Source organism: Heterodontus francisci, chromosome 5, assembly GCF_036365525.1.
Source record: "Heterodontus francisci isolate sHetFra1 chromosome 5, sHetFra1.hap1, whole genome shotgun sequence".
In the NCBI taxonomy this organism is placed as follows: domain Eukaryota; kingdom Metazoa; phylum Chordata; class Chondrichthyes; order Heterodontiformes; family Heterodontidae; genus Heterodontus; species Heterodontus francisci.
This window is the reverse complement of record NC_090375.1, coordinates 175,694,837-175,710,948: the sequence shown is the minus strand read 5'-3', so window position 1 is coordinate 175,710,948 and position 16,112 is coordinate 175,694,837. Positions and strand designations below refer to the sequence as shown.

The following is a 16,112-nucleotide window of genomic DNA, read 5'->3' as shown; positions in this document are numbered from 1 at the left end:
TAATTAGCCATGGTTCCTACTCCTAATTGATATCCAGTGACAGCCTCTTGTCTACATTTCTAAATACAATGGGGACAATTTAAACCTAACTCACTGGCCTATCCCCTCCTTGGGAAGATCGCTTGGTGACAGGCTCTCCATTCCCACCTCCGACCCCACCTCGGGGGACCACTTAAAACCCCAGCCATTGGGTGGGAAACCCACAGGATTGGGTAGAACACTGATTTTACACCCCTCCCAATATTACTCATTTATATCAATGGAGAGTAAAATAAACCAACATTGTCTCCAATTCTGTGAGTTTCCGATTCACCAGATATGTTAAAATTGCCCCCGTTGGGCTGGGTTATAAAGCCAGCATTTCACCTGATCAAGTCGGTTTCCCACCCAGTTAAAACTGTCCCCAAACATTCTGATATAAAAGCAAAATACTGCGGATGCTGGAAATCTGAAACAAAAACAAGAAATGCTGGAATCACTCAGCAGGTCTGGCAGCATCTGTGGAAAGAGAAGCAGAGTTAACGTTTCGGGTCACTGACCCAAACATTCTGACTTCTGTTGTTCCAGAAACTATAAAGTTAGATTTCTCGGAGCTCCAAAGCAGCTCTTGTTTAAAAGTAAAAGGTTCAGAGCCAGATTCCCCCTTTACCAATGACAATCACAAGTCTCCAGCTTCTAATGGGGGCAGCAACACTGAGTAAATTAAATCAGGGAGCGTGGTAGAGAGAGCACGGGTACCTGTCTGAGTGCCACTGCCCCGGGATCATTTTGCAAGAAAATGGCTTGTGATAGTTCTCAAAGTTGAATATCCGTTTGACACTAACGTCTTGATTTGAATTGGAGGGGAGCGGGCATGAAGGGTGAGCAGTGGCCTGGTAGCAGGAGGCATACACAGACAGGACAGAGATGTGGAGATCCTCCAGATCACAACAACAGAGCCTCATTTACATAGAATTTCCTGGAGTCCCGCCCAAAACTCAGTGAGCTGAGTGGGAATCTGGCTGCATACGGGGATCAGTGGCCGCTTCTTTTCACACACCATCAATTCACTGCTGCTGTAAATCTCTGGGATCCAGCCAAAAACAACCTCAGGAGAAAAAAAGTCAGCTAGTGATGACCAGCCCTACACCTGTCTGATTTACACTCAGCCTATAAATCACAGACTTTTCTAATCTCATGCAGGAAAAATGTAATAACAGTCTCAGGTGGAAAACTGCTTCATTACATCATAACTGAGCCAGTTAACCTGAGCCTCAGGAAGCAAGACTTGTATTTACTGCTGGAGTTGCTGGCGAAAGCCATCTCTTGAGGTTGCTGTTGGCAGCTCTAAAGTCAATAACACTGCTTCATTTACCTCTCTGAGCTCCTATCCATGTCATCGGCAACAGCAGTTCAAGTGACAGCATCGTGAGTAGGTAATAGCAGAAGACTACCTACCCTGCCCCCACCGGGTTGGCTTCTGTTTCAAGTCAGAAAATGCAGTTCCATCAATTTAAAATGACAAGAAGATTGATTCTGGGAAAAATATGATCAGCTTTTGCTACACTATGCGGTAAATGAGGGTTTGCCTAACGCCATTGCATCTGGGTGGAGCTGTGGGCAAGTCTTGATAATAGCACTGGACCTCGCTTGATGACAGAAACATGCATAAGTATTTATTTTTCCCATTTCACTGCATCAATCATCTTTTGGTGAAACTCCATGAAAGACCTTTTGCCGCTTGTCAGTCAGTCATACATTAATTTATCAACAACACCAGGTCCTGCACTTTTATGCAATGTCTAAAACTGGCCCAAATTTATTTTTAAAAAGAACATTTAAATTTTTGGTAATCTTTGATTTAAAATAAAGTAATTACTCTCGAGGTGTTTCACAAAGTAAGTTTCAGTATACGTTCACTTGCTTATATCTTCATATTGCTAATTCTCTCAGTCTCTCCTCTTCTGCTTCTGTCCATCTATTCTCTGCTGCTTCTCTCCCCTCAACTCTTCATTCTGCTTGTCTCTCTATCTGCTTCCTTCTTGCTATTTTTCCTTTCAGGTGGGTTGGACGGTGTGATGTGACAGGCAAAGGACTCACAACATTTGCACACTGCATTGGGGGCAGGTTTACAGGTAGGACGTCACCCTCAGGGGCTCCCGTATCATCCTTTCTGCCAAGCACTCCTGTTACTCCCTTACACCTCGCCTACCCATTCCCTCCTGCTCACTCTTGCTCGCATCACTATTGTGCCTACCTTGTCCACTATGAATAACCCGTTCAATCCTATTTGCTCCTTTCCCTCATCCTCCACTGTCATTCACTTCACCCTTAACTCTTCATCCATTGTCCGCCTCTGCCATGGATGGCTGACAAAAGACCTGAGCCTCCTTGCCCTTAAACAATTTTCCTCCTCCTTTCCATTTTCCTCAAAGTGCATTGTTTGCTTTCAAAACTCAAGTTGACATTTTCCTCCCAAAAAATCATCATCAGTAAGCAAGGAAAAACTGCTTTCCTCTCTACCTCACGGGTGTTAAAAGGAGAATCGCTGCCTTAGGTGAACATTATTAGCATTGATCTTTTCTTGCCATCAGGTTGAAGTAATGGAAATAAAAACAGAAAATGCTGGAAATGCTCAGCATCTGCAGAGGGAGAAACTTAGTTAACATTTCAGGTCGATGACCTTTTGTTCAAGTGTCTGAAGAAAGGTCATCGACCCAGAACTTTCTCTCTCCACAGATGCTGCCGGACCTACTAAGCAATGTTCCTGTTAAACTGCACATGTTAACAGCTGCACAGCAGCTTGGAAAGTACTACGCAGGTCTTGTCCATTGTGAAATACCCCCCGTGCATGGATGCGCCAAAAAAATTAATGGTGCATTGAGAAAACTAGCTGCACAGAACAATTAAATTTTACAGGGAACATTGCTGCTGAGCACTTCTGACATTTTCTGTTTTAATTCATGTTTCCAATATCCATAGTATTTTGCTTTTATGTTGTAGGTTGAGATTATTAGCTGGCTTCAAAGTTATAGTATTACTTGCAAATTAAAGCATTCTCTCTGACTCTAGTCACTTTAGTCACACACGCACACAGTTAGTTTAAAATGCACTTTTTAGAGTTTAGAGAAAATAGAACTACGTTTGTGTAATGAGAAGTAATCTCGCTCTCTCTAACATAAATATATGCACATTGATTTTTACATCAGTAAGGCTTTTGAAATTTGTCTTCTTGTTTTTCAAAATTAATTGGAGAAAAGCTAATGGTCAGAAAGTGCTAGAAGGCAAAGAAAAATCTGTCATCAGTAGGGCTGATTGAACATTACTGATCCTGTGAAATTAGGTACACTGCACGTGCTCAGACTGCAGAATTCAAATGCAGCTCAGAGTCACAACATTGGGCAAAATTATCGAGTCCAGGCTTCTTGGAGATGCTCAGGCTTCAATTAAAAGCTTTAATGAAGCACTAAACCAACACCAAAAACAACTTAATGAGTAGATTTAATCTTGCTATTATGAAATATGCAAATGTTTGAACTTAACTTTCTATTTGTATGCTATATTTTGGATATTAGAAACTTTAGATATTGAGAAAGACAATTGCATGGAGAAAATATTTTCGGAGAGCATTTTGAACAATTTGTGGAAACCCAGTGGTCAGACTGTGCACTCACAAGGTGATATACTCTCACCATTAAATAGTTGCGATAGTGTGCCACATCATGTGACAACTGTAATATTCTAAAGGCTCTTCAGGAGTAACAGGTTCTGCTGGTACTTAATGATTCCCAATAAACTGCATGCCCAACATGCCACATTTAATATGTAATAGTTAGATTATGTAGTTAGTGTGCTGCAAGTGACAGCTGCCTTAACTTCAGTAGTAAAGCGAATGAAGTAACATTGCTGTATCTGAGACACACTATAAGAGTTAGTTTCTTAAAGCAGCATTCTCAGTGACAATATAAACTCAAAAGGTGGAGTTTTCAACTGATGGTTCCTGCTGAAACACTGCCCCGACTGTGTACTCACCTGGTTGACCCTGGCGAGTTGTTGACAGCTTGAGAACTAGGTCCATTGGCTGTTAAAGCCAAAATGCAGGGTTAAAGAGACACTTATTTGTCTATTTGCATAATCTATTTACATTCCTGACAGCTCTAAGGGTTGGGGGGGTGGGGAAATCCCCAATTGCTTTCATACCCACTCGGGTAAAACCTAGAAGAGAGCAAAATGATGTCAGGACCCTAGTCCAATGTCACTTTTGGGGGAATTTAACTCCCTGCACACACCCAAACCTACCTCCCCTATGCCTTTGAAAACTCCTTCCAAGGTGCCTTGATACTGAAAGTTATGCTATCTAGACACTTGTAGTAGTTCAGGTGATCCATTACAGGCCAGCAATACAGCTTTATTTTTAACATTACTGGGCTACGTAAAGGCACTGGAAAAATACTTTGATGAGTCACATATTGTGATTTTAAAAAACCAAACACAAAAATGGCATCAAAACTGCCCCGCAATATAAATGGGACTGTTTCCACAGCACCAGTATCTTGAGGGAATAAAATGCAACAAACTCAGGAATACGATTCCATGCGAGTGTTTTAAAGAGTCACTGTCTTCATTAAAATATATTTATAAAGAGGAAAAGCACTAACATACACACAATGCAATAATCAAGTTGAAACACATCATTTGCATGTGACTTACACGTAATTAGGAAAGACATGCACAGTCCTTTCCAAATAAAAAAAAAGTTGTGTAGTGATTTTTTCACAAAGACATTGCACCTTTAAGGAACTCACTGCAGTGAGAAAGAATCTGAACTTCTGCAAGAGGGACTTCTGTTTATGGAAATGGGTTGTTCTTTTTAACAAGGCTGTATTACAAGAATATTTTGTTCAGTTATCACTTTTCACAAATCAACCAGCTCAAGCTGGATAATGACCAGCAAGAAATGGCCATTATAAATGAATTAAAATCCACTGTGCAGAAATCTAACACATCAGCAAATATGTACAATGCCCAAACGTGTCGGGATGTGGCGCAACATTTGTTCTAGATGCCTGCAGAGTTTTAGTCTAAAATTTCTCAGAAATGGTTGGCAAGAGACTGGAGATTTTACCCATCTGGGTGAATGCTCAAGTATAAATTAATGGCTGAGTAATATAAACTTGAAAATACATGTCCCCTTTAGACATCTATACTACAATTTAACACTGAAAATTATTTGCTTTGGAATTTCCACCCTGACAAAAATTCCTGAAGTTTCACATATGAAGCCTTTACTGATACAATAAAGCTGCCCCAGGCTAAAAGAGATCTAATGCTACTTCATCTCTGGTATAGTTAGCAATGGCAGTAGGTCGATGGAAATGTACAGCAACATGGTGTATAGCATGTTCTGTTGGTATTAAGGAAAGAAGAAAGAAAATTTAGCAACAAACCAGGCATCACATCAAGATCAGGCAATCTCAGCCTAGTCAAGATCTTCCTCATGCATCTGGGGACTGGTGTCAAGTTGGGAGAGATGTCCCATAGACTAGTCATGCAGCGGCATAGCACAGAATCATATCTATCAGTCAACATCCTAGTCTCCATCACCATTGACAGATGAAACCAACAGAATTGAAACCACAGTGATAGTGAGTGGGTGTACTTTTTACAGTCATGAACATTTTCTTTGAACTTACTGATGGTCATCACCTACCCCCTGCACCCTTCCCCACCACTGCCAAATCAGTACTCCTCCGTATCAGATGACCTAAGTCGGCCCAATATTAACCCATTCAAAACCCATCCACTTGCCCAAAGTTAAAATCGGGTCCAATGTCTGTGGATGATTTCACCAACAAACAGTATCCAGATTAGAAACAGCACTTGACCAACTATACATCCTTGGGGAGTTCAAAGGTAATGGTGCAATGGACAACAAACAAATACATGTCAGCATCATCTACATCTCAGGAACAAATTTTTAAAAAGTAGTGGCTGCAAAGCTGGTAATGGTTTTTCAATAAATCCTTGAATCTGATGCAATGGCTGATTGATTGTAAACTTATAGTCAGATTCTGAACGGAAGAAATTATTTACGAAGATTTAGTCAAGTTAATTGTCAAAGGTGCCAATTTACACAGATGATAATCTGAGGCCCCTTCTACTTGCTGAGATGAAACTTAAAAAGATTCTCTGGCATAAAGAAATCGAGCTAAGATAAAAAAGACACCTGGACAAAAAGCAGAGGTCTTTCCCCAAAGACTATAAACAATAAGCAATTCATTAGCCTGTTTTGAAATCAAAAAACCTCTCATCCATTGTGTTGGAAAGTCCCTGATCCTTCTCTGGCTGTGATCAGATAAAGATAAAACAAGGAAAAACAGGCACTCTATTATTTAAAACAGAAGGCTACGAAGGCCTTCACATTTAGCTTTAAAAATACACACAAAGCTTCTACAGAAAGCATTCACCAGGTCAAGGAGTAGAATTCAGGAGTTAGGTTTGGAATTAGAGAGAGTAATTTTCAATTTGGATGCCTGGGAAGAGCAGATAACCCACCTGTTATTGAACCCATTTGATTTTTGTTTCATGTTAAAAATTACCCTCATTCAGTTCAAATGAATTAAGATGACCCACCGATTTGGGGAAACATACTGTATATGTTATTTTGTATTACTTCGTGAAGACAAATTGTACTATTGTTTGAAGTGAATCTGATTCTAACAGTTTTCTGTGCATTCACTAGCTGTGAAATAAAGCAACTTATTTATTCATATGTGATGCCGCCTCATCAAGTGCTTTCTCAATCAGCCTTCAAAGAAACTGAAGGACATGTTCCAAAGACACAAAATACACAATTCAGATTACATGGGAATATTATTGTTGTACTCTGGGCAATCCTACTGTAGTTAAATATTGGGCCAAATAGGCACATCCTTAAACATAAGCCCCTCTGACCATTTACCAGAGTGACTATCTAATAGAATATCTAATACAAGACAGTAAACTTGGAAAAGCCTGCTTATTTGGACCCATTTTTACCCCCATTGGCTTGGAAAATGCTCATTATATTCAGATATATATGACAATAAATTGTGTTATCTTATAGATTAGGTTCCATGGAAAATTAGGTCAATTAAATACTTTGAAGTGCATAAGAAATAAAAAAAGATGACTCCACAGATGGCATAATGGATATTGGCACTACCCAGTGCAGCACTAAGCCATGTAGAAGGTTCAAGTTCCATTCTGGGCTTGGTACACAGCTGATCTCAACCAGAACAGATGTTGGGGTGTGATATCTGACTGCAGGGTGCCTACTTTAGGGAAGGATTGGGTGAGAAATTCAGCTAACATTACCACTTCTCATTGTTATCTAGTAATCCCTGGTGGGAAGTGCATTGGGGAGCTGGGTGAGGACAGGGTTGGACTTGGCTGTGATAAGCTCCACAGTTGAGCTGCCCATCAGTACTCAGTGGAAGCTTACTTGTGAAGCATGGTACTGGACAGCTGTTCGTTCGCACCCAAACAAGGCTCACTGCCTTAATGAGAGAAGGGGAGAATACAGGCCAGAAAAAAAACCTAACTAAATATAAAGGGGTAGAAATTCATCTCACGTGGTGGGACAAAATGGGCGGTATCGGATCGGCTGCCTGTTATGCGCAGCATCTGATATTCAGTTACATTAAAGTCACTGGAATTAAATAGTAGGTGCTGCATTATAACGGGTGGCCGATCCAATGCCACCCATTTTGTGCCACTGCCTGACATGAGTTTCTATCCCAAAAACTACATAAAATTAATAAAAATCCCAAATAGGAGTAGCATATAAAGTTAGACTACAGCTTCATAAAGATTAAAAGAACATACCAAATTTTATATAGCAATTAATCAGTACCATTACAATTACAGATTCTTCTTTTATTTGTCATAATAACACCTTTGCAGGCAGGCAGCATTTGGACAGTCACTTACCAATATCAAGGACCCTCTGTTTGGCAGTGTGCTGTCGAGAATGCCAGTATTTCCAATATCTCAATTGTTCATCGCGGTTCTTATCTTCACTGAATACCACCATTATTACACTCTGGGGAAATGGATTATTCAGGTTATATTTTTTGGATTGTATCTCCCAATAAATAACAAGGCATACAGATTTATCATTTTTTTCTGCCTCGTCTACTGATATTTTTCCAACTGAGCACATACTCCATAACTAGCTACTGTTCCTCAATGTTAGAAGGGAATGCACCAGAGATTTAATTCTACAATAATACTTTTCAAGAGAAAATGTGCCATGAAGACTTATTAAACAGCTTCATCTGCATTCCTTCCATTCATTCTGCTCATCCTCAATATTTATAATCTCTATTAATCATATTTGGGTCTCTCAACAAATACCCATACCCTTTCTTCAAAATCGAGTTTTGTGCGCTGTTGCATTTCCCCAAGATTTACCATTTGCATAGAGCCTATACCCAGTTCCACCAAAACATAGCAAACTGTAGCTTTTAGAGAAAAAAACTATATATAGCATTGTACTATCTTATACAATATTCAGCTAAACAGCAAGAGATACAAGCTGAGACCTGGGGCTGGATTTCCGGACTCCACTGGAGCTGGGATCGGAGGCAGACAGGAGGTAAAAATAGCTCCGCCATCTTGCATGCCAATTCCCCAGCTCCATCCCGCCTCCGGACCATTTTAATGGAGGCAGGATCGGGGACCGGTGGGTAGCCGATGAGGCTCATTAGAAGCCTAATTGAAGCCAATTGAAGAAGGCCGACTGGAATTTTCCAGTTAGCTTCCAGTTTCTTGAAGGTGGCAAGGGGCAGCTTTACTGCCTGCAGGCAGCCTCCCAGTGGCAGGCCAGGAGGCCAGTGCTCTAGGCAGGCTTAGAGCCCTCCCTGCCTATCTGGGTGCAGGAGCAGCCACAGGCCACCCAGTTGAGAGGCTCCCCTAACACTCTGGTGGCCTGGCTTCAAAAGTCAAAAAAGTTGGAGATAGGGCACCTCCATTTTGAAGCACCCTCTCCCATATTTACCTTCCATTACAGCCTACCCTGCCTTTCAAGCTGGAAGACCTCTGATTGGCCCTCCAGCTTTGAAAGCCTGCCCGCCATCCTGAATTGGACGGAGAACCTGTCTCCAGGCTAATTAAGGGGGGCGCCCCTGTGAAAATCACAAAGAGTGACCGTTTCCCCCTGGGGACGGGTTCGGGACCCAGAAACAGTCCTGGCCTCGGTTTCCTATCCTCAGAGGGCGAATGTACACTTTTGGCATGAGAGCAGTATTTAGTGTTATTACTTATCTGGAAATTGGCATTTTAGCAAAAGATAATTCTCATGCAAAACAACATTTATTTCAGTAAGTAGCCAATACTATTAAGTAGACAGTTCAACAAATGTTTAATTTTGAATTGTTTAATTTCTGTCATGAAGCAGAAACAAAAAGCAGAGTTGTCAATTCCTGAGTCAATTTGATTTGGGGCTGAGTGATTTCCATAAATGGAACAGGTAATATGTGTCATTATCTTCAGGACAGAAGCTAGTCACTTTTGACAGCGATGATTCAAAGACACTGGGTGGAATTTTGCGCTGGCAGCGGGGCCTCAACATCAGGGGAAACCGATGCCGAGATCCCTGCGTCCACTCTTATATAGAAGGCCTGCCGAATTTAGTGCCAATCAGGCACTTAACCGGACAACGGCGGGCCCTCCATAGGATTTAGGACCCTATTGCCGGAGGTCCCGGTCCTGCAGAGCTGCAGGCCAATCAGAGGCTGGCAGCTGCAGCGCCATCGTGGAGGCGGTGGCTGCTGCTGTAGCTGCAGCAACCAGACAACAAGGAGTGGCGCTTGAACCAGGCTCAAGGTAGGTCAGAGCTGCAGGGGCCTTGCGGGGTGGGGGCCCCGAGGAAGTGAGGGGAGGGGTTTAGCAGCAACGGCTGAGGCAGGCCCCCCCCCCCCCCGCCCTTCCCGATGCCGGGACCCTCATTCAGGCACTAAGTGCCTTTGAAAGAGGGACGTGACGTGACATGACAGCAACAGCCAGGAAGCAGCCCGCAAAGTTTTTCATGCCTTGCTTCCCGTGCGCCAACAGGGCTGTCCGCCGCACGGGTAACTGCGGCTGCAGCGGGAAGAGGTCCTTAATTAGGAGTTAATTACCCAGTTAAGGGCCTCAATTGGCGGTGGGGTGGAATGCCCATTCACAGGCCTTCCCACCCTGGACTAAATTTTGGTGGAGGCGGGATGGTGGCAGGGTCTCCTCCAAATCCACTGTGGGGGAGAGCATAAAATTCCACCCCATGAGTCTCAGTGGGCACCATTCCAAGACACAGTATTGAACTGACAGTTTCAAATCAGAGAGGTCACAACAATGGTTGTGGATATAAAAATGGCATAAGCACAATAGTGGCATGGGCAGGATTGGATTGTGACCCCAACATCGGGGTCAAATGGGGTTCCTGACCCTGCCCTGTGTGGAAAACAGTCACCCTTAGTGATTTTCCTGAATTGGCCAATTAGTGACCAGAGGGTGAGCTCACTGTCAGAAGGCTCTCGAAGCTAGATGGCCAATAGGAGGTCATCCAGCTCGGAAGGAGTGGCAGCCTCCAGTTCAGGTAAGAAAGAGAGGAGCTGCCTCCTTCTTCAGGTGCCCTCTCTCCAACCTCTAAAAGTTGTTACGACGGTGCTTCTATATTTTTTTAATTAATTTTTTTTGAGGACTCATCTATTTTAGAATTGTGGAAATTGTTTTATTTAGGAAAATGTCAAAGGATTCCATGGATTCTTTTTCACTGGGGTCACTGAAAGGTCTTTTGAACTTGGTTTGTAAACAAGCCTTACTGTAAGTCACCTGTCTTCAGATAAGTACCCAGCGGGGGCTTTTGGACCTGGCAAAGATGTTTACAGAAAAGTGACAGGTCAAGATTTCTAGGGGTCAGGAGGCTTGACTCTTGAGATATTGTTTCTGGTTTTGCTTTGGACAGTGCATTGAGGTGTGAACTGTTTTGAAGGCAGTTGGAGAAAACCTGCCAAGAGAGCAGTTACCATCAGCACCTCTTCCATCTCTTTGAGAACTTCCTGAGAATCAAGTGTAAGAAATAGAGAAACCGATGCTGCATTTCTCCTGAAAGGCCTGCCAGAAACCCCTGATGCCCCATTTCATCCGGAAAACCTGCCAAACTGATCTTCAGTATCGCCTGAAAAGAACTGTTCTAGAAAGATCCCAGTGACAGCCACCTATGTGTATGTGGGACGCCAAAACAAAAAAAGGGACAACTAACATCTTTCCATATCTTTTTTTTTCCCTTCAAGAATTAATAAGTATTTAGCCAAAATATTCTTTTTTTGTCCTTTTTTTTGTAACAGAGCTCTCAAAAGAAAATCTCTATTTTTTCAGTTAACCGGTGTGTGTGCGTGTATGGGGTAAAAGGGAACTTTCATATTTCACTCTGTGTGTTAATGCTTTGCCTTGCTGCTGGTTATGTCTTGTTTTATAATAAACTGATAATTTTCTTGTTTATTAAAGAAACCTGGTTGGCGTATTTTATTCTGGGATAAAGAGTAGAGTATATGATTGACCGTATTGGTAACTGGGTAAACATTTTAATATATGTTGTGACATGTGGCGTAGTGGAACTAGAAAAGACAGTGCACTCCTCCCGCCTCGGTCGTAACAAAGTTTTAAATTAAAAAATGGCTTCAGCAGCTGGGCTACCATTGTGAAGGGGGAAGGCCTCAAAGCCTGCCAGGAGAACAGCCTGCGACGTCCCCCACAATGCAGGGCATGCTGCCAGGAGGCTGCCTCCGGACAGCTGGCCTAATCCTCAACACCTCGGGGCTTCACAGGCTAACTGGAAAATTCCAGTCAGCCTTGGTTAATTGGCCTTAAGTGACCATTTACTTACCTCAATTGGCTTTCCGCTAAAGGTCTGCTCGGGTATAAAATTAAAATCCGACTCGGGCCCGATCTGCCCACAGCCAAACTGAACCCGACTGGAGCCCAAGTCCTTTAATTTTTTTTCATGCTCAACCCGACCCGTAAATATCAAACGTTATTGAAACAGAAAAAAAATCACATCAAAACGTAGATTAAAAAGAAAATAATACAAAACAGTACAGTCCAGCCCGACCCAAAGTGAGCCCGAACGCTGGACACAGAATATAAACCCGACCCACCCAAACCCGATACATGTTGTGGTCGCCAGGCTTTACTATCTGCCGCTTGTGGGCGAGTAGCCCTTCTGCCACCAATCCCACCTCCAGGAAAATGGCGAAAATTTAGCCCTATACTCTTTAAATGGGGGCAATAACATGTTGTTTGGCAGAATGCAGGGAGCTTAATTCAGTATCCAATTCAAATTTTACCTAACACTGGTGGTGGAATTTTATCCTAAGAGACACACATGCAGTGTGGAGGCTGGTAATGGGTCGGGAACCTGGTTGATTCAGTAGTGGACTTTGCCGTGGCTCTTTAACTCAGCCACAGCATTAGCATCTCACATCTGTCAAAGGAAGGATTTCTAGTTAAAAGGGACCCCAGCAGGGGTCAGAATGGCTGAAATGTACATTGATTCCTGAGGCGTCAGCAACCACAGGAAAGGAGACCCGGGAAGGCTGCCCTGCCGGTCTCTGACTCTTACCTGGAGGTCCTGCTGTGGGATCTGAGGGACTGAAATGAAGTCAAGTTTCCTAAGGATGGGAGAAAGAGGCCAGTCTCTTAAATAAAGCAGGTGTAGATGGAAGTGGCCAAGGAAGTGAGCAGCAGCAGTGTGGTCCCTCCAGCCTCGATACAGTGCCCCAAGAGGTTCAAGGAGGTTAGGAGGTCAAAGGTGAGTGGTATAACACCTTCAGGTGTCAAACTCCACACTCTGACTTTCCCAGAACTCTCCTGCACACACTCCTCACATTGTGCAGCTCCACTCATTCCCCTCATTCCCCTCACTCAAGGCCTCTCCTCATATCCTCATCTGAACAGCCAACACTCACCCTCATCTTTGTACCATCTCACACCCATTCCTTACAAATGTTGTCTTTCCCTCCTCTCTATACAAACCATTTCTCACATCCACAACTCTCCACTCCCTCTCTCTCTCCTTGGAGAAGGGAGCAGAAACTTCCCCTCAGTGACAGCCACCCTGACAGTCACTAGCAATGCATGTCCACCTGGTCCATTGGGAAGGAAGTCTTTTCCAGGAGGCTGTAGATGTCAGTAACGAGCTGCCGTGAAAGCCTGAACCTCCCTGAGGTACTGGTGCTCACACATGTCGAGAGCGCTGATTTTCTGCCTGTAAACCCGGTCTTGGGGGTATCGCGTCCTACGAGCTGGATCTCTGTGTCCATCCTCTCTGCCCTGTGGAGTGGCATGCAGCTGAGGAAAAGGCAATTGGTGCTGCTCTTCTCGGTTCCTCATCAGAGTTCAAGGTGGAGCTGCCATGCCACAGTGAAGGCTGACAGCAGGGAAGTACAGATCAAGGTGAGTGAAGTCCAAGGGAAGTGAACTGATATCCAAGAAGTTGGAAATCACCTGTCAAGCAGTGAAAGCACACTCTCAGAAGTACTGTGAGCAGCAGCCTCTCACCTAGGCATGGCTGCAGCTCTTCAGATTCACTGTTTGAAGGCTTCCAAGCTGGTCAGTTTCACTGAAGAAACACCCCTGGCTGTGCTCTCACCTGACAAGTTCCACACAGCGCAGGAAACCCGTGCGCTGGTTGTTAAAGTCAGAATGTGGAGTTAAATTCTCAGTTTACTGGGGATTTAAATATTAAAACTGCAGACCCAACAGCTCCATGCGGGCGTCCAGCTCGCCTGCAAATTCATCCAGGGTAAACTTGGACGTGGGTGGGATTGTGTCGTGTTCCCAGCCTTTCAGGGCTCTAATACCACTCCCGCCCGCCCCACCACTGCCGGCACCCCAGCCCGCCTCACTTTTGGCACTTAAAATTCTGCCCGAGATGTCAAAGGCCGAAAATATTTCACTTTACAAACATTCCTCACAAATATTCAGACTGTCAAACAGAATTTTCAATATTCCCAATGTGCTTTTTTTTTTATTCATTTGTGGGACGTGGGTGCCGCTGGCATTTATTGCCCATCCCTAACTGACCTTGAACTGAATGGCTTGCTAGGCCATTTCAGAGGGCATTTAATAGTCAACCACATCGTTGTGGGTCTGGAGTCACATGTAGGCCAGACCAGGTAAGGACAGCAGATTTCCTTCCCTAAAGGACATTAGTGAACTAGATGGGTTTTTACAACAATCTACAATAGTTTCATGGTCACCATTGGACTGGCTTTTAATTCCAGATGTATTAATTGAATTCAAATTTCACCATGTGCTGTGGTGGGATTCGAAGCCATGTCCCCAGAACATTAGCCTGGGCTCTGGATTACTAGTCCAGTGACATTACCATTACGCCACTGCCTCCCCAAAATGTAAATGTGGGGGAGAGGGATGAACTGCTTTAAGAAACTGCGTGTATTTGGCAGTGTGGGTCTTTCATTTGACCGAATTTCGAGAATTATAAGCTAATTACGCACAAAATAACATTGCCAGGAAACGTGGGGCTTCTGGAGAGGAGAATAATGGTGAACATTAACTTTACGTTCAAGACGGCAGCACATTACAGGTAGGGCAACTAAACAGATTCCAGAAATTCCAGACACCAACGTCACAAGAATAGATTAAAGTAAATTGGAAATGTTGCCACTGGAGAAAAGGCAATTATCGACATTTTCACAATTCTAAGGGGTATAGATAAACACTGCCTCATAAATTGTGTAACTGAAGCTGGGATTTGATGGAGGAGAAGAGGGGAAAGGTGAACAATTTAGATTGAACTGCTTCACACAAGCGATGAATGTGTGGAATGGACTCTAGGGAGAGATAGTGGAACTATCAGCAAACTCAAGAGCAATTTAGATCATTTTAAGCAAAAGAAGCAATTGAGCAGTAAAAAGATACAGCACAGCAAGGTTTTTTGTAAACCTTGGAAATGACCAGCATGATCAGCTCCATGCATTCCAAAGCTTCAGACATGGGCTTTCCTAGATTTTCCAGCTGGCGTTACTTTCTATTGGCTCTGCTGATCACCACAGAAGCAAGTCTTAGCTGCATTATAAATGCAGGCCTCCCTCTCAGTGCTGTTGAAGCTGTCAATTTGATTATTTTTCTTTTTGCCGCTGCATATAACTTAAACATCAGAGGCAACACTCTGACTGCATTTGTGGTTGACAATGAGTGTAAATGAGACACTTTGGGGGTTATTTTATGTTGGTGACGGGGTTCTCGGCCACCGGCTGAAGAGCTGGTGAGAGTCCTGCGTCACCTCCTCTGGGGAAGGCCCGCCACATTACATGCCAATTAGGCACTATAGGTATTGCGGAAGTGGTGACTGCTGCCGTTATGGCACCCACTGGAGGCTCAGGATCGGCAAGGGACCAGGCCACTGGTGAGCAATGGCAAGAGGGGTTTCGCGGGTGGTGGTCACAGGGGAGGCGGTTGTAGGGGGTTCAGGGTCAGCAGCAAGGGCAGGAGGGTGGCTCTCAGTGGGTGCCCCCACCTCGATGCTGGGTCTCTTGAGCAGGTGCTGTGCCTTTGAATGAGAACCCCCCCTCCCCCATACCAACCCACACTGGTTTGCTTGATGAGCTTGCCACATGGCAACAAGCCCGCCCACCACAGGGCTACCAGCAGCAATGGGAATGAGGCCCTTAATTTGGCATTAATTGCCCACTTAAGGGCCACAATTGGTGGCGGGACTGGAAGACCATCCACGGGCCTTCCCGCCACAGACTAACTTGTGGTGGGAAGGTGGCAGGGTCCACACCCACCACCATCCGATTAAATGCTCTCCCCGGCTCCAAACTCGGCCGGGGGAGTGCATAAAATCCCCCCTCTTTGTCTGTTGAAATCATTTAGTATCTCTGTAAAACAAGTTTTGCATTAACACCATAGGCAGTAGTTTTGGTTTCTACGCTCTGTTCAACAGATGGAAATGACGTCTATTGGAATTACACCCAATTTAAATGGAAACAATTGCATATTACATTTCCCAACTTGGTAATTCTTTTCCAATTATGAAGTTGTAAAAATTGTACAAGTTTGAGTCAATTTTAATCAATTTGCCATGAAAG

General features: G+C 43.8%; 1 protein-coding gene across 2 annotated transcripts in view; it reads right to left on the bottom strand.

The window, feature by feature from the left end:
* The window catches only part of grhl2b (grainyhead-like transcription factor 2b), a 212,082-nt gene that overhangs the window by 84,643 nt on the left and 111,327 nt on the right, over positions 1 to 16,112 (bottom strand). For both annotated transcript variants that reach the window (XM_068032382.1, XM_068032383.1), the window contains exon 7: positions 7,951 to 8,062. In XM_068032382.1, coding sequence (XP_067888483.1) covers positions 7,951 to 8,062 — 112 coding nt within the window. The remainder of the gene's footprint in view (positions 1 to 7,950; positions 8,063 to 16,112) is intronic.